We start from the raw sequence: 24,734 nt of genomic DNA on the forward strand, positions 1-24,734 counted from the left end.
TCACTCAATTAACAAAGCGTAATTACACGTCTGTATATTTTCAATCTAGTTCGCGTCTTTATGAAAAGCTAATTATTTCGTGCTTTTGTTTCTCTGACCAAAATAACGCTCTTACTGCGACTCACTAAACATTCAAATTTGAAAAAAACCCATGCGCTACTGTCATACGAGCTTGCATAATTTCCCGCTAGGTTTGACCCAAGTCAGTCTTGTCTGCTCTCTAGGCTTCCTCTACAGTGCTTTGTTCCTTTCTCGGTAAGATGAAAGGTTTACGGTCAATCCGCCACCACAACAAACTCACTGCATCAAATTTACATCAAACGAAGTATAAGATATTGTAGCAAACAAAAGGCAGATGAGCATATTTACTCCTCTTTATATTCAAAATAATAAAAAAAAACTGGTGTACGTCGGCAATTTACCTTGTGGCTTTGACTCAGTGTGTTTGAATAATTTTATAATTCTTAAACAAGGCCATAATTTCACAATTCTTGAACAAGGCCACTATTAGTATCCACTGAGCTTTGACTCAGTGTGTTTGAACAATCTCACAATTTTCAAACAAGGCCATTATAAGTAGCCGTTAAGAATTAATTATCACAATGGCCACGGACATATATTAACGCAACTTCATGATTTAGTAGACGGGGAATTTAATAAAGTGGTAATAATTATGATAATTATGATAATGAATTTTTAATGAATGGCACAGCTTAACCTTACAAATTATATCAGGAATGATGAATTACACTTTCCCGGCTATGTATAAAACACTAAATGCTGGTTGTATTACACATGTATTAAACTAAAGTTTTCTTAGCGAGAAAGCCTAAGAAAACATATGTATCCTATTAAAATGGGACAACGATTTTAAGCAATATAAGAAACATTACGAAGAAAAAAAAAACCTATTTTTCTGCTTGTGTAAAATGTAAAATGCTCAGTTGTAATTGATCCAGACATGTGCATGCAAATTTTTCATAGGTCTTTCAGTAACGTGGCAAAATGTAAGATGTCATGTAATAATTGATGCAGACATGTGTATAGAAATTTACATAGATCTTCTATTAATACGGCAAAATGAAAGGTGATCAATTTTAAATTGATCTAGACATGTGCATGGAAATTTCCAAAGATCTTCTATTAACATGGTAAAATGTAAGATAAGATAAGTGCATAGAACTTTCCATAGATCTGCTAATAACTTGGTAACATGTAACATGATTATTTACTGCTTTTAGTTCAGACATCTCTCTATATTTGCAAAATTATCAGCAAAATCGTTGTTGATATTTTATTTTCTCTATGCATTTCTCAAAAGACAATTCCTGCATGTCTATGCTATAATAGTTATCTATATATTTGTGATTTGAGGAACTTACAGTTGATGGTCTGTGTTTTGACTTAATTCATGTTCTCCTTCTTATCTTAGAGTGCAGCTTTACTTAACTGGAGATGACAAGGCACGGGTATAACAAGATCTCGCAAGACGACGAAAAGGCTCCGCAGAAGGTTGGCTTTGTTTCTTATGTTCTCTACCAGTGGATGAGCAGTGTCTTCAAAACAGGCAAACAACGAGCGTTGGAGCAAAGTGATTTTTTACCTCTTTCAAAAGAAAATCGTACGTCATTCGTAACCGAAAATCTTCAGGAGAACTGGAGCAAGGAAGAGAGAAAATGCCATGAAACTCCACGAGGACGACCAAAGCTTTGGAAAAGCGTCACACGAACAATCTCCTTTAGGGAAGTTATGATCCTCATTTGCATGGGTATTTTTCGCTCATTCTTCCGTATTCCCTCTCCTTTGCTCCTTGGATATCTAATTTCATCGCTGATGTCTACGGAGCCACAGCAGAAAATGTTTCTCTATGGTTGTGCGCTGGCTCTGAGTATCAGCTCTTTGATGCAGAAAGTTTCATCTCAAACGCTTATGTACAGGTGTGAATTAATGGGAATAACCCTGAGTAGTGCTCTGAATGGTCTTATTTATCATAAGGTAGGTACCTTACTTCTATAAAATGTAGAGGATGTAATAATTCAGTCGTCAGGCGAGGGTCTGAATAGGATAATTGTTTTCGTAAAAACGCACACAACTGATCATTAGCCCTTACTACTAACAAGCTTTTCTTTGGTTTGACAACGACCGATAGAAAAAAGCAAATTCCATTACAAAAATAAATATAACACGATGGACAACTTCGTACTTGTGAAAGAAAGTCGACGTTCTTAAAGTTCACAAAGCTTTGCGCAGTCTGAAGTAGCCAAAACTGAGACGTTATCACGTGGAAATTAATCTGTTTACATAGGGGAGGCGAGCAAAGAAAGAGATCAGTGGCTACTCAGATCGATTTGAGTTAGGATGTTATGTAAAATGTGCCTTCTTGTTTTCTCGCGGACGTGTAAAAAGATTTAGGACAATGGAATACCTTCAATGCGTGTTTTAAATTTTTACGCCCTGCTTCACATAATTGACCATATTTGTCGGAATTAAGCTGTGAACTCGGAGCTACTGTGTAAGCTCACAACATGACTGCGTTTGCCGATCAGAAGGCTAAAAATTCAATAACCGTGCTCACGTTTTATTAAAAAGAAATTATTCCTCTTTTCCAGACACTTTTACTCAGCAAAGACACATTATTACAGTACACAACAGGTAAAGTGATTGACCTGGTTTCAAACGATGTTCAGCGTTTGGAAGGAGAGACAATCAAGTGGATCTTTTTTGGTTTCTTTACATTAATTGAGCTCCTCATTCTTCCGTTTTTGATGGTGTATTACATTGGCTGGCAGTCTCTTATGGGAGTACTCTTTTTGTATCTTCTCCTTCCATATTTCGTCTTACTGTCCAAAGGGGGCGCAGTTCTGCGATTGCAAACAGCAGCGGTCTCTGACCAACGCATCTCTCTGATGAATCAGGTTGTCTCAGGGATACGTGCTATTAAAATGTATGCGTGGGAAGATGAATACCGCCAACAAATCAAGAAACCACGAAGGTATGTAAAGATATTATGAAACTAATTGCTCGATACAGAACTCAAGTTTCATGCAGGCTGTTTAAGACGCCCATTGATGAAATAATGTTGTTTTCGTTCTTACTCGATTCCAATTGTACTTCTGGCCAAATGAAAGCAAGCCTATTTCTTATTTAACAGCCCACCATTTCCATATTTTGTGCCCACTATTTCCATATTTCGTGCGAAATGAGTTATCATGCATGATAGTAGTTTTTTCTGAATGGTACAAACTTCATATATTGAACCAATAAGATCGCCTGGAACACCAAGACCACTAAGTATGTATGTCATCGACTAAATCGTTGTCAAAATATCCCAATTTTACTTGTCCTTTTTTCCAGAGATGAAATTGCCATTATTCGAAAGATGTGTGTTCTACGCGCAGGTGTTTTGGCCCTAAGATTCACTTCTGTTATCATTGCAACACTGTTGTCAGTCATTACCCTTGTGCTGACTGAAGAAACTCTGACACCATTCAACGTTTTTGTGTTGGTTTCATTTAACAACATGCTCGCGATAGGTATCGGCACTTTCCTCGGGTTTGCCTTGTTAGAGGGATACGAAGCTTACGCCTCGCTTGGCAGAATTGAGGAATTTCTCCTTTTGAAAAATTTGCAAATCAGTTCAAGTGATCGTTCAAGCCGAAAAGAAACAGATAATGAAGCGAGGAACTCATCTGAGATAAAGAGGAGTTCAGTAAATTGCCAGGAAAATATTGGAGGTTCTTCCACCTTGAATGAATCACAAGATCAAACGATATTGCGTGTAAGAAGTTTGGCGTACAAGCAAATGGAGCGACAAGACTCCTACATTCTTCAAGATATCGAGTTTTGCACACCTGCAAGTAGTTTAACAGTCATTACCGGGCCAGTTGGTAGTGGGAAATCTACTCTTCTATCTGTGATCGCTAGTGAAGTTCCATGCACACACGGAGAAGTATCCTGCCGAGGATCTTTAGCGTATGTTCCGCAGACAGCTTGGGTATTCTCTGGAACCATACGAGCCAATATTTTGTTTGGTTTGTCATACGATGATTCAAAATACACCAGAGTAATTGAGGCCTGCGCTCTGACTGACGACTTCCAGCAGTTTCCTGATACTGATCACACGCTTGTCGGCCAACGGGGTGTTGTTTTGAGCGGAGGTCAGCGGGCTAGGGTTAGTTTAGCACGCGCAGTGTACGCTAATGCAGATGTGTATCTTTTGGATGACCCTCTGAGCGCCGTGGACTTCAAAGTTGGACGACACATATTTGAAAAGTGTATCAAAGAACTATTAAGCGATAAAACTCGGATGATGACCTCTCATCAAGAAGACCACATGAAAGACGCTGATGAAGTGATCGTGTTGTGTAAGGGGCGTGTGCTGGAAAGAGGGAGTTTCCTGGAGCTGCAAGACAAAGGAATCCTTAATAAAACTATTGACCCGCTCTATATGAAGATTTCAAAAGACAATGCAGGTGAGAAGTTTGTCAGAGAGAACGAAAATGAAAGTGTTGGAGCTGCTGCCTGCTTGGCTGGGATGGAATCTCCGTCGAAGGAAACCAGGAGTCTTCTGATGCCACAAGAAGATCGGGAAATCGGTGCAATCTCTTCCAAGCTTTACTGGGACTATTTCAGAAGCGGAATGTCAACTTGGATGATTTTGGCGATAATCCTTTTCTCTTTAATAGCCCAAGGTAAGACTTAAAAACAGCCTCTCAAAAGGAGCTTGCCATGATTACGCAAATTTCATTTTAGAGTCCAAAGTAATCCAAGACTGGATTGCATTTGCAGCATGCTTTACTTAGAGGGCGTAAATTATCCCTCGAAAATCTTAACATTCCCATCTAGTATTGACCTACCGGCAAGGATAAAAAATGTTGAATTTGTTCCGATTTGAAATACATTGGATGCAAAAATAGTTTCTTCGTCTTTCCTAACGAGTATCAGTGTGTGTGTATCTAAAGTACATCAAGTCAGCAATTAAAATCTTCGTTCCGTTTTATACGAAAGACAATCAACACATAAAAAGTTTTTGCCTGCTTTCTCTTTCCACCCAGGGATGTTGGTTGCTCCCGATGTGTGGCTCTCGTTCTTGACAAAGCAACTCCCTCAAGATCAGAAAGATCAATCAAACTTAGTTATCTATGGATGTCTTGCTGTTGTATCCCTCATGTTTATATTGACGAGAACATATGTATTACTCTCCTGCTTCTTGCGATGCTCTGAGCGTCTTCATGACAAGATGGTCGTTGGCACTTTACAAGCTCCTGTTTTATTCTTTGATTCGAATTCCGTGGGAAGAATCCTTAATCGATTTTCGAAAGATATCGGCTGGTTGGACGAGCAGTTACCAAGGAAATTTCAACTAGCGATCGACTCAACCTTAAATGTGCTTGCATCACTAATTGTCCCAGCTGTTATGAATCCTTGGCTTATTTTCATACTTATACCGTTGATTTCGGTTGCAATATACCTGTCCACGTATTATTTGAAGACATCCAGGGAACTTAAGAGGTTAGCGTCCATAAGTCGTAGTCCAGTATTCTCTCACATTTCGGAGACCCTTGATGGACTGGAGACGATTCGGACCAGAGAGCGACAAAGTGATTTTGTGGATCAGTTTTACAGGTGGGTTTGCCTCGTCTTAATTAATTTTAGACAACTTGCATCTTGGCTTAGTACAATGGATTCTCAGACATTAACTACTTGATTTATAGAGATAAAAGAAAGACGTCATATCGTCATTTCCATAAATAGTTACTGCAAGGTAATAGTATTTCCCTCAGAACAAAACGGGCACCTGACATCCTCGGCTCGATTTCCGCCGATCTCTCGTGTCCGGTCTTCGCTCCTCCCCGAGAAGAGACGAGAAGCTGATAAAGAGCCTACCGTCATCTCAGATAGACGTTGTTTCTGATCCCCTATATGTTCAAATGATCAGAAAGCAATGAATAACCCACTAATTTTGTCCTGTTCACTTGCTTTCTTAAAGACATCATGATGTTCTGAATCAAGCAAACATCTTGGTAATGGCCGGTGGGAAATGGATCAGTGTGCGATTTGAAATTCTTGCATCCTTATTTGTTGGTGCAGTGGCTTTCTCAGCTGTTATTATGTCTCAAGATGCCGGTGAGTTTGTATTACAAAAAGAAGCCAGTCCCTAATTCGATTGAGTGACCGAAGGCGCAAGAAAACCCAAATACTTACAGAGTCTTATCAGATTGAAGGTGATCAGTGGAAGGTGTAGTATATTACATTCGCTCAGAAATGAGGGAAATCAAGGATTAATATTGTGCGTAATTTTAAGTACTAGTGGTCAATCGAGTCGTTAAGTGGAGTAAATACTTTGTTACATCCATTTTTGAAATCACTGGTGATCCTTGCAATCTGATTGACTCTTATCGGTGTAATTTCCTCGCACCCATTTTTTGCTCTAATCGCATCTTTTTCCCAACAAACAGGCCTCCCTCATGCCAACTTTATGCAGTAGTCCGCATAAATGAATCTTCTCAGGAAACCCCCTGTATTGCCTTGTTTAACTTTCCATGGCAAGGGCGTGGCAAGGCTATTTTTTGACTATTTAGTGTGGAAAATCAGTTAAAATCTTCTTTGGTTAATCTTTAGTTTCAATTTTTCATCTAATTAGCTTTTGCTGGACTTGCCTTGGCTTACGTTGTTCAAAGACTTGCGCGGTCTCATTACGCCATCCGAACAACCTCAGAGGTCGAGAATCTAATGACGTCAGTTGAACGAGTTATTACATATACCAAGCTTGAATGTGAGCCAGGATACATGATCGAACGACGACCCCTGGAAAACTGGCCAAATGAAGGAAATATCATATTCAAAGAAGTATCCTTGAGATATTATCCGGGAGGACCACAAGTGTTGAAGAATATCAAACTCAATATCAAAGGAGGAACAAAGATCGGTGTCGCTGGCCGTACTGGTGCTGGAAAGTCATCTTTTGTGGCAGCTCTAATGCGCATGCCTGAATCGTGTGATGAAATAGTCATTGATGGAATTCCAGTGAAGGAAATCAACCTCCAGGAAACTCGACGATGTATATCCGTCCTTGGTCAAAGTCCAGTACTGTTTAATGGATCACTGAGGAAAAATCTGGATCTTGTTGAGCAGTTTACAGATGCAGATTTATGGCAAGTTCTAGAAGATGTGCAACTGAAAGAATCAGTGAAAAGTCTTCACGGGCAACTTGATCACGAACTGTTGGAAAATGGTGCAAATATCAGTGTTGGAGAACGACAGTTGATTTGTTTGGCTCGTGTGCTGTTGCAACGAAACAAGATCATCGTCTTGGATGAGCCTACTGCAAATGTAGATCCAGAAACAGAAAAAACAATCTTGGGCGTAGTGCGTGAAAAACTGAGAGACTCTACGGTCATCACTATAGCTCATCGATTGAACACCATCAAAGACTGTGATAAAATTTTACTTTTCAAACGTGGAACGGTAGCAGAGTTCGACAAATTTGACACTTTGGTGAACACAGAAGAAAGTGAGTTGCGTGAAATGGCGCGAATTGCAAGTTCCAAAACAACGTAACTTCAAATAGCCTGTTAACTATTTCTCAGCCACTTTCTGTTATTCCTTTATTAGCTATCTTATGTAAGCACGTTTTGTTCACAATATACTGAACTTTACCAGCTGGTTTTTATATTTTAATTATTTGTGGCTCGTGCTACTTTACCATAAAGAAGTGTTCCTCACTGTTTGTCACGTTGATTCGTATCAGAAAGATCGCTGTTTCAGTATACTTGTCGACCAGTATCAAGAGAGCTATAGTAGCAGCTGGAATATTCCTTTAGAACTTTTTTTTATCCTCATTGAAGTATTTTCTGTATCGTAATTTAAGGGCATAATAATAATGTAGGGCTTTCTGTAGTTTACGATAACGATCTCGACCTCGAATTTCCTCAGAATAAACTACTTTGAGGATCAAGCACAGTTGACTGAATCTCATTTTTGAAAGCAGATTACGGCCAAAAAGTAAGTTCTTGGGAATATTGGAGCCTGTGTTGCACAGGTTTACAGGATTCGCTGCTACTTATCTCCAGGGACGACATGCTAGGGATAGAAAAATGATATAAATATAATACAATCACGAAATGCCAAAGATGATGTTCGTTGTACTTGTTAGTGAGCCATGTGTAGGAATGCAAAAAATACAGCAAGCAATTTTATAGATGCTTTTCGTATAAGGTGGTGAACGCTTCATTGGGTAGGAATAGTCCAAGAACAAGGAAAATTTCACAAGCATAAGTTAAACGTTAGAATCCAGCCCTTATTTCTACTCTTCTACCGGCTGAAGCGAGTGTAAGAGGGCATAGTACTGTGATGTTAACCAAATCCATATTCTAAACGCACGAAATCTTTAACAAGTCAAGAGGTGAACTATGGTGTCGTAAGACCACCATAACAAAAAACCCAATGTCTCAACAATTTTCTTGTATATCCGTATTTTATTTTTATTTTATTTTTTTTGTTTTCTTTTTTATGTTTTTATGCCTTTGGTTTTTGTTAAAAACAATTTAAAATGGAATTAAAAAAGGTCAAAGCAAAATTGTTCATGTCCTATCGTTGCCATAGGGGAAAAAATAGCTAAAACGAAAAAGAATTGGTTATGGCCTAACATTGCCATAGCGAAAAAAATAATCTTCTTGGCCTAGCTTTGCCACAGGCCAGAGAGCCTTTCGGGTAAAATCGTGCTCCTATTTAAAATGGCGACTGCTCGTATTAGAAACAACGATTAGCAGACGAGGAGAAGACAAGGAGTTAAATGACGCGTTAGGTCGTTATGTGAAGCAAAACCTTCGTCGAATTGAACTTTTAGACTTTGTTTCAAGGGATTTGAGTGAATATGCGTGGAGTTTAAGGACGCCAGACAGAAGACTGGAGTACTCTGGAATCAAATACACAGACCAAACCGTTCAGGTGGACGAGGTTGAAGAGGCATTAAAGAAAGAATTGGAAGGGCCGGGAAAATTTCTTGGCCACCGAGCGTTGCACAAAAAACTTAGACAGGTCCACGAGCTTAACGTTCCGCGGGATCTTGTATATGCCGTAATCTACAATGTAGATCCAGATGCTCTCGCCGAAAGGGTTCCCCAATTTAAGAAGAAGGCCAAAGACAATTTCACATCACGCGGTCAAGCCAAGGTAACATGGGTGAGTTTCACTGTTTATATCATCACCAGCATGCAATGCCTGCAGTATTGTTGCAGATATATGCAGGCGCATGTTTTCATGCAGTGTGATTTGTGTAAGTTGCCATCTTGTTGCCATGTTTGGGTAAACCCACTGTCTTTTTTGGGGGACTTCTTTTGCCATGGTTACTGAAAGGTAGATTACTTCATACCATAAATGACCAAATAAATGAGTCAACCATTTTATATTTAAGTGGGGGCGTAAGCTGCAAGCTGTTTTGGTGCCAAAAACAACAACAACATAACAAGAAAAAAATTTCTCCACCCGCCAAAAAGAGAATTAAAATTATAACTTGCAGAAGGAAGCATGCAAAAAAAAAAAGCCAATAATCATGCTTAACTGAAATTTCCTCCCCTCCCGCCCCCCCCCTCCCCACTCTCCGATGTGAAGCAATGATGTCGACCGCAGCCTTTTCTAGATACCTCTTCACCACCCATGTTGAGCCATTGAATCCTCTGTCATTGGAAGTCGCTTTGAACGCCTTACGAAATCCACCAATTCCAAATGGCTCGGGTTCAATAGAAAAATCCACGGTTGTTGGTCTTCCGGTGCGCGCCATTACCGACATGTCAACATTGAAGATCTCAACGGAGGTTGTGGTATCGGTAATGAGCTTTCCCAATTTTAGCATGTCAACAACCGACAGGCTCTGCGGGACAAACTTGCATGGAATTTGAAATGACGCTCTTTGAGGTATGTTCCCCTGCAAGTGCATCGCAGAACATCGTTTCCGACATACCGTAGTGCTTCATGCATGCTTTCTTGATGTTCCTAACAGAGATTTCGTTGATTTCGTCGAAGTCTTCGAACGAGACTGCCTCCATTTACAACTTCATTTTCTCGGCCTGAAGGTAGCTATATTAACAAGGTGCTTTTAAAAGAATTGGTCCATGATTAGCGTGCGTGTATCGAGTTATGGATGCACGTGGGAAGTTTAGAGAGCACGAGAGAACTTCTCGAGACGAACTCTCAAAATAAGCACTTTTCTGCGCTTTTTAGGTTCACTCACGACACATGATTTTGATACAATTCATTTAGGTACGCGCGAAATAAGCGGTAGGGATTATCGCGACTTTTTTTGTCACTACCTTAAAAAAACAATAACAAAAACAACAACAACAACCATTTAGAGCGGCTGGCAAGCCGTTATCAGTGTCTATTTTGGGGAAACCGAAAAAATTGGCCTCCCTCGGATTTTTAACAGCTCCCTTTTTCTGGCCATTGTTTTCGGTTAGGTTTCCTTAAAAAAATTCTCCTAGTCGAAGTCTGTTCTGTGGATCTAAAATCACGCGCGTCATCTAAAGCTTTTTCACGCATATGGTAGTGTGGAGAATCAGCAAATGGGAAACTATCCCTCGTCTTGTCACATAAAGTAAAGATGAAATCAGGCACAAACTTAAGTCGCTTTTCCTCTATCTTTTTCTGTAATCGTCAGCAACTTGAGTTGCACAATTATATTAGACATGCGCATTCAACGTCTATTCTACCACACGGAAAATATAAATGCAATTTAGAGGAAAACAGCTCTGATCAACCGGCGGCTTTAATTTTCGCGTTCTGTTCTACAATCGAGTAAATTAATTAAATTCAGTTACAATTGGTTAAAATTTTCAAGAGACTTCAAGAGAGTCGCTACATCCTGACATCTTTTCCCTTCAAAACCCATCGGGCAAACGCAATGGGGACCTGTGTACATGTACGTAAAGGAAAACATTTAGTACTAATGCTACAAATAACCTCATAATTCCATTGAACAAATATGGGTTCTTCGAATCGTTTCAATCAGAGATGGCTTCAAATGATAAGGTATCTATAAATATAAACTTAGAAAGTGATGACCATGTTATTTTCAGAGCAGCCAGCGCTGCAGAAGGTAGATATGTTATTCCGAGATTTGTTTTGTAGTAGCCAAAGATGATGTTCGATTATAAAGGTGAGAACTTATTCCTTAAAAGGTATTTGAAAAAACACATATGGCCCTGTCTGAAAGAGAGAATAGAGATCGGGGTAACAACATGACAACAAATTCCCGTGCTTTCAATGACCTCACACGCCTGACGATTGATATTGATTTGTTTCAGAATCCATTCGGTGTCCTCTATTTTGATTTACGAAACCAGAAAGAAGAATTGAAGTCGGGCTCTACGAAACTTGAATTGAAATACATTTTATCTACTACACCTAATGCAGAGTACAACATGTTTGCCTTGATCCTGCATGAGGAAGAAATCAGTGTAGATGTGATGTCAGGAAAGTTTGTTCTGAGGACTGTTGTTTTTTTAAATTGAATATGCTTGATTCCTGATTGTTTTGAAATGATGTAACATATATTATCGTATTAACTACGGATATCAAAAAGATACAGAAAGCAATGTCAACTGGTGTTGGTGTGGATATCAAGATAAGCAAATCACACATAGTATTCACGTCATTTTGTGAAAATATGTGGCACTCTGTTTGGCCGTCTTATGACTCTGGCTCCAGATTATCGTCTAGCGTTGGCGCTAAAGTTCTTTCTGGTTTGGCAACAGTTGATAATGGAACTATCAAGTTTCAGGAAAAGGTCTAGATGAGCAGAGAATTAATTATACAAGACGCTGACGATGCTATTAACCCAGTTACAAAAAACCCCCAAGGCTTCAGGCTTTATTTTCACTACTGCTTAAGCAGTGTTCACTGATTATCTGAATAATAAGTTAACTCCGAAAAGTATATATCACTCAGTTAACAAAATTAAATATAATAACAAGTTTGCTGTGAAGTTTTTTGACATTAGAACACAGGATTATACAGATCATGTTATTGTGTCTAATGATGGCGATTTTGGATGAGATTCATTTCATGAAGTTTTGACCATTACCATCAAACGTATGCATGCTGGACGTTACATGATTACTTGTAATGACGCTCTGAAAACAGATAAATCAAGCGCCTTAAACTTACTTGGTGAGTCTGTTAAGTCAGATCATTATATATGGGAATATTTAATCGAAATTCAGACAAAGACAAACACATAAACTCAGAATCTGACGTTGACACTCTTCTCGATAACAAGGATTATAAATCAGATGTGTATACGAAATTAGACATTGACACTCTTTTCGATAAAGAAACCTCATAAAACAGACGTCTACATGAAATCAAATGTTAGTACTCTTAGATATATGAAAATCGTATCTTTTTTTCAGGCTTTATTTTCACTACTGCTTAAGCAGTGTTCATTACTGCGAAGATCTCTCTCATATTCACTTCTTTATCCGCATTTCACATCTACGATTTTCATATATTCTGCTTTCAAAAACGATATTCAGTAATACCACAACTATAGTTGATTAAAAGGTCGAGATCGTAATCGTAAACTACAGAAAGATCTATATCACTCTTTTCCATTAACTACGAAACTACGATGAGGAAAATATTTCATTAAGCACGTGAAAATTACCAAGGGAAACTCTATCTGCGACAACAGCTGCCTTCATACTGATCGACATTGATACTGATACTTAATCAGCGATCCATTTGATGCAAATTTAACAGTCAAGAAGAAGTTCTTAAGATAGAATACCCGATACGAGCCACAAATAATTGAAATATAAAAACCAGCTAAAGGGTATTCCCCGTAAGAAGTAAAAGTGTGCTTATTGAAGAAAGCTAGGAAAGGAATAACAGATAAAAACTGAAAAATAGTTGACCGGCAATTTGAGGTTACGTTGTTTTGGAACTTGCATAAGATAAAGATTCTAGAATCCCTTGTTAACTTTTTATTTGACCGTCTTCAGCCGCTTTTTGCGCATTTATTGTTGACATTGTCTTTAAATGACGAACTCTATTAGTCTGTTCCACACAACTTTTTTTTCTTACGCGGGTCAAAAAACGGGCAAACACGAGCGGCACTCGATTGACCATTTAGTACACAGGATTCATTTCAATATGCCGACGGACGCTGTCGGATGTATATATCTATATATCTATATTAAAGTTCGGATATAACGCGTGCTGTCATTGGTTAAAAGAGCGTGCTCTATGAGAGTATGGAACATAGAACTGAGCTAAAGCTGTCACGCCATCTGCCAAATTGTACTATGTGCGACCTTTTCCGGGACTTCTTTTTAGCTTTTCTATCGTCAATTGAAAGTGAAATTTCGGAACAAGCGAGAGAAGGTTTGCAAAAATGCCAGGCGCAGTAATTTACGTTACTGTAACGTGAGCTGAGACAACAATCCTCAAAGATAAAACAAAATGGACAGTCCGAATTTTAAAGGTTTTGACGCTCAGTTAGATTGCAAGTTTACGTACGGTGATAAAAATCAAATACAGCTAACACTTGTATAGTATATAAAGTTTCGAGTTCAAAAACAAAATAGAAAAAAAAACAGGAATGATGAAAAATATAACCTGGCATAACTGTTAAAATTCATTCTAATCATGACGGTGTCAAAGAGACTGCGATCATGCTGAGGTCTATCGCGGCTAGCTTATGATGGCGATCTTCGGTCATCGCAGTGGAGCAAGCCTCAGGAACTAAATCGACAACCCTTCGAGTGGAAAAATAAGAGCTTGCTCTGATAACCTTTCCGATGCGTTGAGTGGAAGGCCACATCAGTCACTGCAGCCGAGTTTTACGGCGCTGTCATTCCGAGCGATCTTCATGTCCTAGTGAATTCGGCTGTCGTTCATTCATAAAACACTCGCCTTGAACAGTTTGTTTTTTACTTGTCAGGTGAAATAACTTGCGTATTTTTGTGAGCCACGATTGGGCCGAGTTTCACTGAACATTTCACTTTCAGATTCTGTATTAGAAACTAAAAAAACTTCAGGAACAAGTGTTAAATTCGACATGCCGAACTATTTTAATTTGCAAACTATTGCGGAATATGAACTTTGATGGTTTTTGAACTTTGATGGTTTGACATTTTTGACAGCTTTAGTCTTGTACAGCCAATCAGACTATTTGAACCATTCTAAAAGGGATTCTGATTGGCTTATTGTAGCGTGCTTTATGAGAGTATAGAGCATGCTGACGACACTGTTGTTCGCTTTGGAAATAAAGTTTGTTTCGAAAATTGAAAGTAATTCTTAGGGAATTTAACGGATTCTTTATTATAAAACAAATAGAGAAGCCTTGACTGTGCTCTGTTCTGTTGTAAAGCACTTAGGAAGCGGCTAGAGCACTCAAGAAGTAGGGAGAAACACTCCACTACGTCTCGTGTTTCCCCCTACACTTCTTTCGTGCTCTAGCCGCTACCTGCGTGTTTTACAACAGAACAGAGCACAATCAAGGCTTCTCTATCTGTTAAATATATATCTTATTAGACGTTTTGGTGTGTAGTATCACTAAGTATTTTAACGCGTAGTGAAGTATTTTGATGAGCCCGTAGGGCGAGTCAAAATGCAAACAAAGATTTATTTATTATCAAACTGCTTTTTTTCTTCTGAGTCTTTCTGCTCATTTCTTATAAGGTGGGAAAAGCAAAGCAGATAGGGAAGCGTAGCGCGCGCAGCCGACCTGTTTAAGAGGTCTTTTTTACATTGTAAAATAACTAAATTTACAATATCGGAGGATATTTGTACTCTATTCGCGCGTTTTTACTCTTCTTTGAGCATTCGGCTAATAAAAAAAGGTTTTCTAATAGTTAAAAAACTGACATTCATGTAAAGGAAGCTGATTGGTGTTGCTTTAGTTACTAAGATATGCTGGGATGTAGAGAAAGCTAGTTTTACATGATACTAAGATATCTCGTGAGAAGTAACATACATCAATTGTCTATCAGTGAAAGCTTCCGAAACTTCCGAAATAACAATTATTAGTAGTTACTCACCCATCAACAAGAGACAGACTTCACTGGAATTTAGGCAGGATTTATGGAAATCGAATTTTACAAAATTCAGATCACAAATAAGTTTTAGGTATGTTTGCGTTTTCAAAGAAGTTTGCAAACCTCTGTTTCACTTTTACTTTGCTAAAAGCTGTTTTGTGAACATTATTACGGGATGTGGGTTAATATCTAGAGCTTCCTTAAAAGAAGACCATTTCTCCATTTCTCAAGAAGCTAGAATCGCTTTCGGCTACACCTCGAGCAACTCTTACGCATCTTTCGTGCCCTCCAAACTTCCTGCGTGCTTCATATCTCGATGAACGCACAGCTGACGTATGAACCAACTGTTTTATAACATTTTCAACCCGATGGAAATTTTTTTTCTCAAGGGATTTGTGATGAGCGTGGACAATAGGAATATGAAGCACGCTCGCGCTATTGAATTTGATTAGACAAATTTACTAGCTATGTTATAATCGTAACTTATTACGACGAAAACGGAGTATTCCTTGAAATTGACATATTCATTTTTAACATCGAGACATTTTTAAAGGAGATTATTGAACACGTTCTGTAAAACTCCAAATTAATTGAATATTTTTCAAGCTTGGAAATCTGTTCATATTGAAAGTCATTATTCAATTGATATAACTTCTTCCGGGGTTGATGTACCGCTCGGATAAAGTGCACGTACGTGATGGCGATTAACGCAACACCAATCACATTTCTTTGCTCGATAATTAGGTCTCTAAGTATTGCGAACAAACATGACGGAGAAAATCTTAAAATGTATGTTTTTTAGTTGTTCGGCTGGAAATATCTATACTTTTGCTACTTAGTGGACTAAAGGCTTATCTTTCCAAATGGAGGGTCTTAACATGTTTTTGCTCCAAGCAAAATTTACCATGTACTCGCATGTAATGGAAGATATAAATACAATAGGAGATCATTCTTCCTCATCAACTTACCATAGAAATTTCTCAGAGGTTGGCCTCGATACTTGACTCCAATCAATGTAAGTAAAACTTAGGCAAACGTACGAAATTGTTCAAAATCAAGGTATTGATGTGAATGGCAACGCTTTTCAAGTGAATAGAGATTTGTGGAACTTCTGCCACATCATTCACCGTCATGAGGTGAATCCAGAAAACTTGAACATGTGAACTTGACTAACTAGCTAATCTAAGTTGCTTCTTGCAACATAACACCGTTTGACATATCACGACGAGAATGTGTTCAAAACATTTCAAAAAGTTCTCAACATGGGTAGAAACGAGAGGATATCGCGTTCATTTTGTTATTTATTGGCCTTATTCAGTTATGTAATGGCGCCATGATATGAACACGCAGACAGGCAATTAAATATCAAACCTTGGGTATAGATCATTTTCAGCATTTGCCCGTAAATGCGCTCGATTTTCGCCTGTAGGTCTAGTTCAGTAGAGAGAAGACTCTTTTCGTGGTAATGGTCTCACTAAGATAGGCTTAAAGGTATGAAAGGCAAGTTCTATCTAATACTAGGATATCTCGTGAGAAGTAACGTACACCAATTGTCCGTGAAAGCTCCCACAAACAAACAAAAAACAATAAGCAGAGGTTATTCACCTATTAACGACAGACTTCACTGGAATTTGGGCAAGATTAGTAGAAATCGAATGCTATAAAATTCACACCACGGATGGGGTTGTTAAGTATGTTTGCAAACCGTTTTTAATATCTCTTTGGTTAAAAAAGGTTTTATGAACGGATAACGGGATGTGGGAGGTAATTTGGAGCTTCCTTGAAACAAGACCATTTTCCCTTATCGTTGGCGTAATTTTAGCTGATTAGGAGGAAGCTAAATACATGGAAAATGATATATCAGTTTTGAACTCGTTCTGTTAAACTCAGATTTAATTAAATAGTCCTGTTTCAGGCTAAAAATCGACAACCAATGCTAGCTTAAATGTGCTAGTTTTCGTGGACCGAGTTCTTTTTTTCATATGCATTACGACACTCTCAAAAAAGACCGCCCCCTCAATAGTTTCAGGAAAACGTCAGCTCGTACGCCTTGTTCAATATTTATTAAGCTTGAAAATCTGTGGCTCCCATTTCCTGAAAGATATAAGATCGAATAGTGAACTTCTTCCGGGGACGTTGTATTAGGCCTGTCCCGATAGCGCTCGTCAAGAAAATGCTGGAAAGTTGCTCACTTGAAAGCAAAAAAGTGGTCAAAAAAATTCAAACATTTGCTCGATATTTCCTTATAAACGTTAATTCGAAGCTTTATTTTTCTTAGGAGACAAACTTTATCAGTTTGTCTCACGATAGAGTCACTTTGGATGTTGATCGCGACGTTTCAACTGCAATACTGCTAGTCTTCATCAGGCGATGATATCGATTGTTTACGAGTCGCTATTAGTAGCACGTTGGTTCGCTGCTATTGGTGCATTTCGATCCTTATTATTATTCCTGTTGTTGGATGGGTTTCCCTCTTAGGTCCTCGTTGGTCGGCTGTTATGTTGTGTGAACTTCCCGAAGCTTGGATACCCAAGATCAAACACAGTCATCGGTAATGGCTTAAATTACAATTTTAATTGTAACGATAAGTTTGGGTTAAAAAGCCTATTTATTACTTCAAAAGAAACCGAGCAGTTACATGTTCAAAAGACCGAAGAAATAACTGACTACATCCCGAATGCACATATCGTTATATAATCATTAGGGGCTCATTGTGATAAATTGGACGTGCCTATATTCGCCGCTTCTAAAGAGCCAGGTGATTTATGCCGGCTTACTTTTAACAGTATTTCATCACAATAATCTGCTTCGGTAAAGGGGTAACCACTTACTTACTTACCAGGTGACGGAGGGCAAATTTGTATAGGCACAGAAGAGGGGGGGGAGGGGGTTAAACTCTCTGATATACTCAAGCACATTCGCGCTACATCAGTCCAAGATAAAAGCTGAAGTAGAACTTCAATAACTAATTCACAATTCAAAACTTCACACACTTTCACACTTAACGCTCGATTATAAAAATATAATTACTCGTCTGTATATTTTCAATCTAGTCTTTATAAAAACTAGATTTTTCGTGCTTTTGTCGCTCGAACCAAAATAACGCTCCCACAGTAACTTAATTAACAAGCAAGATTTTAAACACCCTCGCGCTACTGTCATACGAGCTGGCATAAGTTCCCTCTGGATTCGGCCCTAGTCAGTCTTATCCGTTTCTAGGCTTCCTTTGCAGTGCTTTGTTCCTTTCTGGGTAAAATGAAAGGCTTACGGTCAATCCGCCACCACGGCAAACTAACTGCATGAAATTTACATCAAATAAAAGTAGTATATTGTATAACTGTGCGACTTTTTATGCCGCGACTAAAACTCATGGCAAATTTTGCATAACAAAAGGTAACTAAACAGGGTTACAACGTGAAAACGCAGCTATCTTTCATGCATAATGGTTCATTATTATTTATACCACTCAGTAAAAGAAAAAAAATTAATAACACTAAATTTTAGTCACGCGCGTTATCGTTGTGGGGATAAATGAGCCAAGCGCTTGGTGTCTTTGTACAAAATTTGTGCAACATGCCCTGACATCCGTTCCGTGTTTTAGGATTTGGGGTCATTTTCCGCCGTTCCGTGTTTTAGGATTTGGGGTCATTTTCCGCCGTTCCGTGCTTTAGGATTTGGGGTCATTTTCCGCCGTTCCGTGCTTTAGGATTTGGGGTCATTTTCCGCCGTTCCGTGCTCTAGGATTTGGGGTCATTTTCCGCCGTTCCGTGCTTCAGGATTTGGGGTCATTTTCCGCCGTTCCGTGCTTTAGTATTTGGGGTCATTTTCCGCCGTTCCGTGCTTTAGGATTTGGAGTCATTTTCCGCCATTCCGCCATTCCACCGTTCCGGCTTTTAGGGTCGCCCCAACCAAAGCTTTGGAAAAGCGTCATAAGAACAATCTCTTTTAGGGAAGTAATGATCCTTATTTGAATGGGTATTTTTCGCTCATTCCTCCGTATTCCTCAACCTCTGCTCCTTGGATATCTAATTTCATCGCTGATGTCTACTGAGTCACGGCAGAAAATGTTTCTCTATGGCTGTGCGCTGGTTCTTGGTTTCAGCGCTTTGATGGAGAAACTGTCATCTCAAACGCTTATGTACAGATGTGAATTATTGGGAATAACCCTGAGTAGTGCTTTGAATGGTCTAGTTTATAAGGTAGATACATTTGCTTCTGTGAATTATAGAGGACGTGATAATTCAGTCGAGAAGCCAAGGTCTGAATAGAATCATTGTTTACGTAAAAACGCACACATAACTGAGGATTAGCCCTTACTACGAGCCAGCTTTTGTTTGGTTTGACAACGACCGAAAGAAAAAGGCAAATTCCATTCCAAAAATAAACATAACACGATGAACAACTTCATGCTAGTGAGTAGAAGTCGACATTCAGTCTGAAGTAGCCAAAACTGAAACGTTTCCACGTATATATTAAACTTTTTACATAAAGGAGGCGAGCGAAGAAAGAGATCAGTGGCTGCTAAGATCGATTTGAGCGAGGCTGTTTTGTAAAATGTGCCGTCTTGTTCTCTCACGGACGTGTAAAAAGATTTAGGGCAATTAGATATCTTCAGTGGGTGTTTTGAATTTGTCCCCACAGAGACTTTTCTCAGAGCTACTCAGAAAGGTCAGTGTCCCGAATCAGGTGGGTTTTCGGGGGGATATGGGAGTCGCATTTTCTATTAACAATGGTGACAGGAAAGAGTAGAGGCCGATCGGTCTGTAATCGTGCGAGTGATTAACAAAATCGGAAGACCGCGAGGCGGGAATCCGATTTGTTAATCACGAGTATGACTTCAAACGGAATTAGACGACACGAAGTCCTGTCACCAATCAATCAAAACTATGACAAAGTTTGAGAAAGAAACTACATATCGGTTATACGTTAACAACAGTTAACTCGGCGAAATGCAAGACAACAACGCGTGCACGCAACGCGTTTTGTCCACTTACACAGGTATCACGTGTTGCATGTCCCTTGAACTGTCCTATTACACTGTCCAATTACAAGTATGACGCGTACACTGTCCTATTAGTGCTCAAATCGGGCTGGTGATAACCAATTACGTTGGACAATTTTGTTATAGTTTTAATTAGTTCTAATATTTCTTCAGTTGTAAGCTCTGAGGCGAATCGACCTTTTTACGCCATTGTTGCACGTCTCGCTCGCATAATTGACCGTATGTGTCGGAATGAAGCTGTAAACTCGGAGCTACTATATAAGCTCACAACATGACTGCGTTTTGCCAATCAGAAGGCTAGAAATTCAATAATCGTGCTCCAGTTTTTACTAAAAAGAAATTGTTCCTCTTTTCCAGACACTTTTACTCAGCAAAGACGGATTGTTCCAGTACACGACAGGTAAAGTGGTTGACCTGGTTTCAAACGATGTTCAGCGATTGGAAGGAGAGACTATCAAGTGGATCTTTTTTGGTTTCTTTACATTAACTGAGCTCCTCTTTATCTCGTTTTTAATGGTGTATTTCATTGGCTGGCAGTCTCTCATGGGAGTACTATTTTGTATCTTCTCCTTCCGTATTTCGTCTTATTATCCAAAGGGGGTACTATTCTGCACTTGCGTACGGCAGCGGTCTCTGACCAACGCTCCCTCTAATGAATCGGGTTGTTTTAGGGATACGCACCATCAAAATGCATGCGTGGGAAGATGAATACCAGCAACAAATCAAGAAACCACGAAGGTATGTAAAGATATTATGAAACTGAGAGTTCTGTGTTAAACCCAAGTTTCATGCAGGCTTTTTATTGCGCCCTTAAATGAAGTAATGTTACTCTTGTACTTACTCGATTCCAATTTTACTTTTGGCCAAATGCAATCAAGCCTATTTCTTATTTAACAGCCCACTGTTTCCATATTTCGTGCGAAATGAGTTATTATGCATGATCTTAATTACTTTAGATGACTAACATTCCATATATATATTGAACCAATAAGATCGCCTAGAAAACCAAGACCATTAAGTACATATGTCATAGACCAAACCGTTGTCGAAATATCCCATTTTTACTTCCCTTTTTTTCTAGAGATAAAATTACCATCATTCGAAAGATGTGCGCACTTCGCGCGGGTGTTTTGGCCCTAAGATTCACTTCAATCAACATTGCAACACTGTTCTCAGTCATAACCCTTTTGCTGACTGAAGAGACTCTGACACCATTCAACGTTTTTGTGTTGATTTCATTCAACAACATGCTCTGCACTTACCTTGGGTTTGCCTTGTTAGAGGGATACGAAGCTTATGCCTCGCTTGCTAGAATTCAAGAATTTCTCCTTTTGAAGAATTTCCGAGTCACTTCAAGCGATCGTTCAAGCCAAAAAGAAACTTTGTTTGATCAAAACCCATTTGTGATGAAGGGGAGTTCAGAAGATTCCCAGTGGCGCACAAGCAAATGGATCAACAAGACTCCTACATTCTTCAAGATATCGAGTTTTGCACACCTACAAGTAGTTTAACAGTCATTACCGGGCCAGTTGGTAGTGGGAAATCCACTCTTCTTTTTGTGAAATTCTATGCACACACGGAGAAGTATCCTGCCGAGGAACTTAAACGTATGTTCCGCAGGCGGCTTGGGTATTCTCTGGAACCATACGAGCCAACATTTAGTTTGGTTTGTCATATGATGATTCAAAATACACCAGAGTAATTGAGGCCTGCGCTCTGACTGACGACATCCAGAAGTTTCCTAATACTGATCAAACACTTGTCGGCCAACGCGGTGTTGTTTTAAGTGGAGGCCAGCGGACAAGGATTAGCCTAGCACGCGCAGTGTACGGTTATGCAGATGTGTATCTTTTGGATGATACTCTGAGCGCCGTGGACTTCAGAGATGGACAACATATATTTGAAAAGTGTATCAAACAACTATTACGCAATAAAACCCGGATGATGACCTCTCATCAAGAAGACCACATGAAACACGCTGATGAAGTGATTGTGTTGTGTAAGGGGCGTGTGCTGGAAGGAGGAAGTTTTCTTGAGTTGTAAGACAAAGGAATCCTTAGTAACACTATTGACCCGCTCTACAGAAGATTTCAAAACACAATACAGATGAGAAGTTTGTAAGAGAGGAAGAAAATGGAAGTGTTGGAGCTGCTCCCTGCTTCGCTGGGATGGAATCTCCGTCGAAAGAAACCAGGAGTCTTCTGATGCCAAAAGAAGATTGGGAAATCGGAGTAATTTCTTCCAAGCTTTACTGGAGTTATTTAAGAAGCGGAATGTCTTCTTGAATGATTTTGGCAATAATCCTTTTCTCCGTAACAGCCCAAGATAAGCCTTAAAAACGGCCTCTCAGAAAGAGTTTGCCATGATAGCACAAATATCATTTTAGAGTCAAAAGTAATCCAAGACTACATTGCATTTGCAGCCTGCTTTACTTCTCTCTGTAATTAGAGGGCTTAAATGGGGTTAATTGTTAGCCGTAAAACGGCCAGAAAATGCTGTTAGGCGAAAAACTTGACAAATTTGAGCCTCTAGAGGTAAAAATCTTTCCTTTTCCCAATGTGTCATTTTGTGTCATGTTGCCGTAATATTCTAACTATTGGCCGTAGAGGTCCCTATCCCATGGAGACCCTCTGATTATTAGAGAAAAATAAAATAAAATTGTTTCTTCATCTTTCCTATCGAGTGTCAGTGTGCGTGTGTCTCAAAGGTACATCAAGTAAGCAATCAAAATCTTCGTTCCTTTTGATACGATTGAGAATCAGCACATGGAAACTTTTTGCCTTTACTTACTTTGCTTTCCCTTTCCACCCAGGGATGTTGGTTGCTCCCGACGTGTGGCTCTCGTTCATGACAAAGCAACTCCCTCAAGATCAGAAAGATCAATCAAACTTAGTTATCTATGGATGTCTTGCTGTTGTATCTCTCCTGTTCATATTGACAAGAACATATGTATTACTCTCCTGCTTTTTGCGATGCTCTAAGCGTCTTCATGACAAGATGGTCGTTGCTACCTTACAAGCTCCTTTTTTATTCTTTGATTAAAATTCCGTGGGAAGAATCCTTAATCGATTTTCCAAAGATATCGGTCAGTTGGACGAGCAGTTACCGAGGACGTTTCAACTAGCGATCGACTCAACCTTAAATGTGCTTGCATCACTAATTGTCACGGCTGTTATTAATCCTTGGCTTATTTTCATACTTATACCATTGATTGTGGTTGTTATATACCTGTCCACGTATTATTTTAAGACATCCCAGGAACTTAAGAGGTTAGCGTCCATAAGTCGTAGTCCAGTGTTCCTCACATTTCGGAGACCCTTGATGGACTGGAAACGATTCGAACCAGAGGGTGACAAAGTGATTTTGTGGATCAGTTTTACAGGTGGGTTTGCCTCGTCTTAATTTTATCCGACTTGCATCTTGACTTAGTTCAATGGATTTTCAGAAATGAACTACTTAATTTGTAGAAATAAAAGAAAGACGTCATATCGTCATTTCCATAAATAGTTACTGCAAAGTAATGTATTTCCCTCAGAACAAAACGGGTACCCGACATCTTAGGCTCGACTACCGCCGATCTCTTGTGTCTGATTCTCGCTCCTTCGAAAAAGAGACGAGAAGCTGGTAAAGAGCCTACCGTCAACTCAAACAGAAGTTTTTTCCAAATGCCCTGTAAGTTCAAATTATCAAAAAGCAGTGAATAATCCACTAATTTTGTCCTATTCTCTTGCTTTCTTAAAGACACCATGATGTTCTGAATCAAGCAAACATCTTGGTAATGGCCGGTGGGAAATGGATCAGTGTGCGATTTGAAATTCTTGCATCACTATTTGTTAGTGCAGTGGCTTTTTCAGCCGGTGAGTATGTATTAAAAAAAAAAAACAATCCCTAATTCGATTTAGTGATCATCAGAATTAAGGTGATCAGTTAAAGGTATAGTATAATGCACTCTTTAGAACTGAGGAAAATCAGGGATTAATATTGTGCATAATCCTAAGTACTAGTGGTCAATCGAGTCGCAAAGTGGAGTAAGTACTTGTTACATCCATTTTTTAAATCATTGGTGATCTTTGCAATTTGATTGGCTCTCATCGGTGCGATTTTATCGCACCTTTTTGTGCTCCACATCGCATCTTTTCCCCAACAAACAGGTCTTCATCATGCCAGTTGCATGCAATTGCAATAGTCCGCACAAATGAATCTTCTCAGGTAAACCCCCTGTATTGCCTTGTTTTACTTTCCACCGCAAGGGCGTAACAGGATTACTTTCTTGACTGTTCAGTGTCAAAAATCAGTTAAAATCTTATTTGCTTGATTCATTGTTTCAATTTTTCGTCTAATTAGCTTTTGCTGGACTTGCCTTCGCTTACGTTGTCAAAAGACTTGGGCGGTGTCATTACGCCATCCGAACAACCTCAGAGGTTGAGAATCTAATGACGTCAGTTGAACGAGTTTTTACTTATACCAAGCTTGAGTGTGAGCCTGGATATATGATAGAACGACGATCCCCGGAAAACTGGCCAAATAAAAGAAATATCATATTCAAAGAAGTATAATTGAGACACTATCCGGGAGGACCACAAGTGTTGAAGAATATCAAACTCAATATCAAAGGAGGAACAAAGATCGGTGTTGCTGGCCGGACAGGTGCTGGAAAGTCATTTTTTGTGGCAGCTCTAATGCCCATGCCTGAA

General features: G+C 39.2%; 1 protein-coding gene across 1 annotated transcript; it reads left to right on the top strand.

Annotated features, from left to right (window-relative positions):
- Positions 1-1,455: 1,455 nt before the first annotated feature.
- On the top strand, positions 1,456-7,583 carry LOC131796389 (ATP-binding cassette sub-family C member 4). The gene is made up of 6 exons (XM_066162304.1): positions 1,456-1,995; positions 2,610-2,992; positions 3,355-4,691; positions 5,055-5,625; positions 5,990-6,126; positions 6,644-7,583. Exons 1-6 carry the CDS (start codon positions 1,456-1,458, stop codon positions 7,558-7,560), a joined length of 3,885 nt encoding a protein of 1,294 aa, XP_066018401.1. The 3' UTR covers positions 7,561-7,583.
- The last annotated feature ends 17,151 nt before the right edge of the window (positions 7,584-24,734 follow it).

This window comes from Pocillopora verrucosa, chromosome 1 (genome assembly GCF_036669915.1).
Source record: "Pocillopora verrucosa isolate sample1 chromosome 1, ASM3666991v2, whole genome shotgun sequence".
Taxonomy (NCBI): Eukaryota; Metazoa; Cnidaria; class Anthozoa; order Scleractinia; family Pocilloporidae; genus Pocillopora; species Pocillopora verrucosa.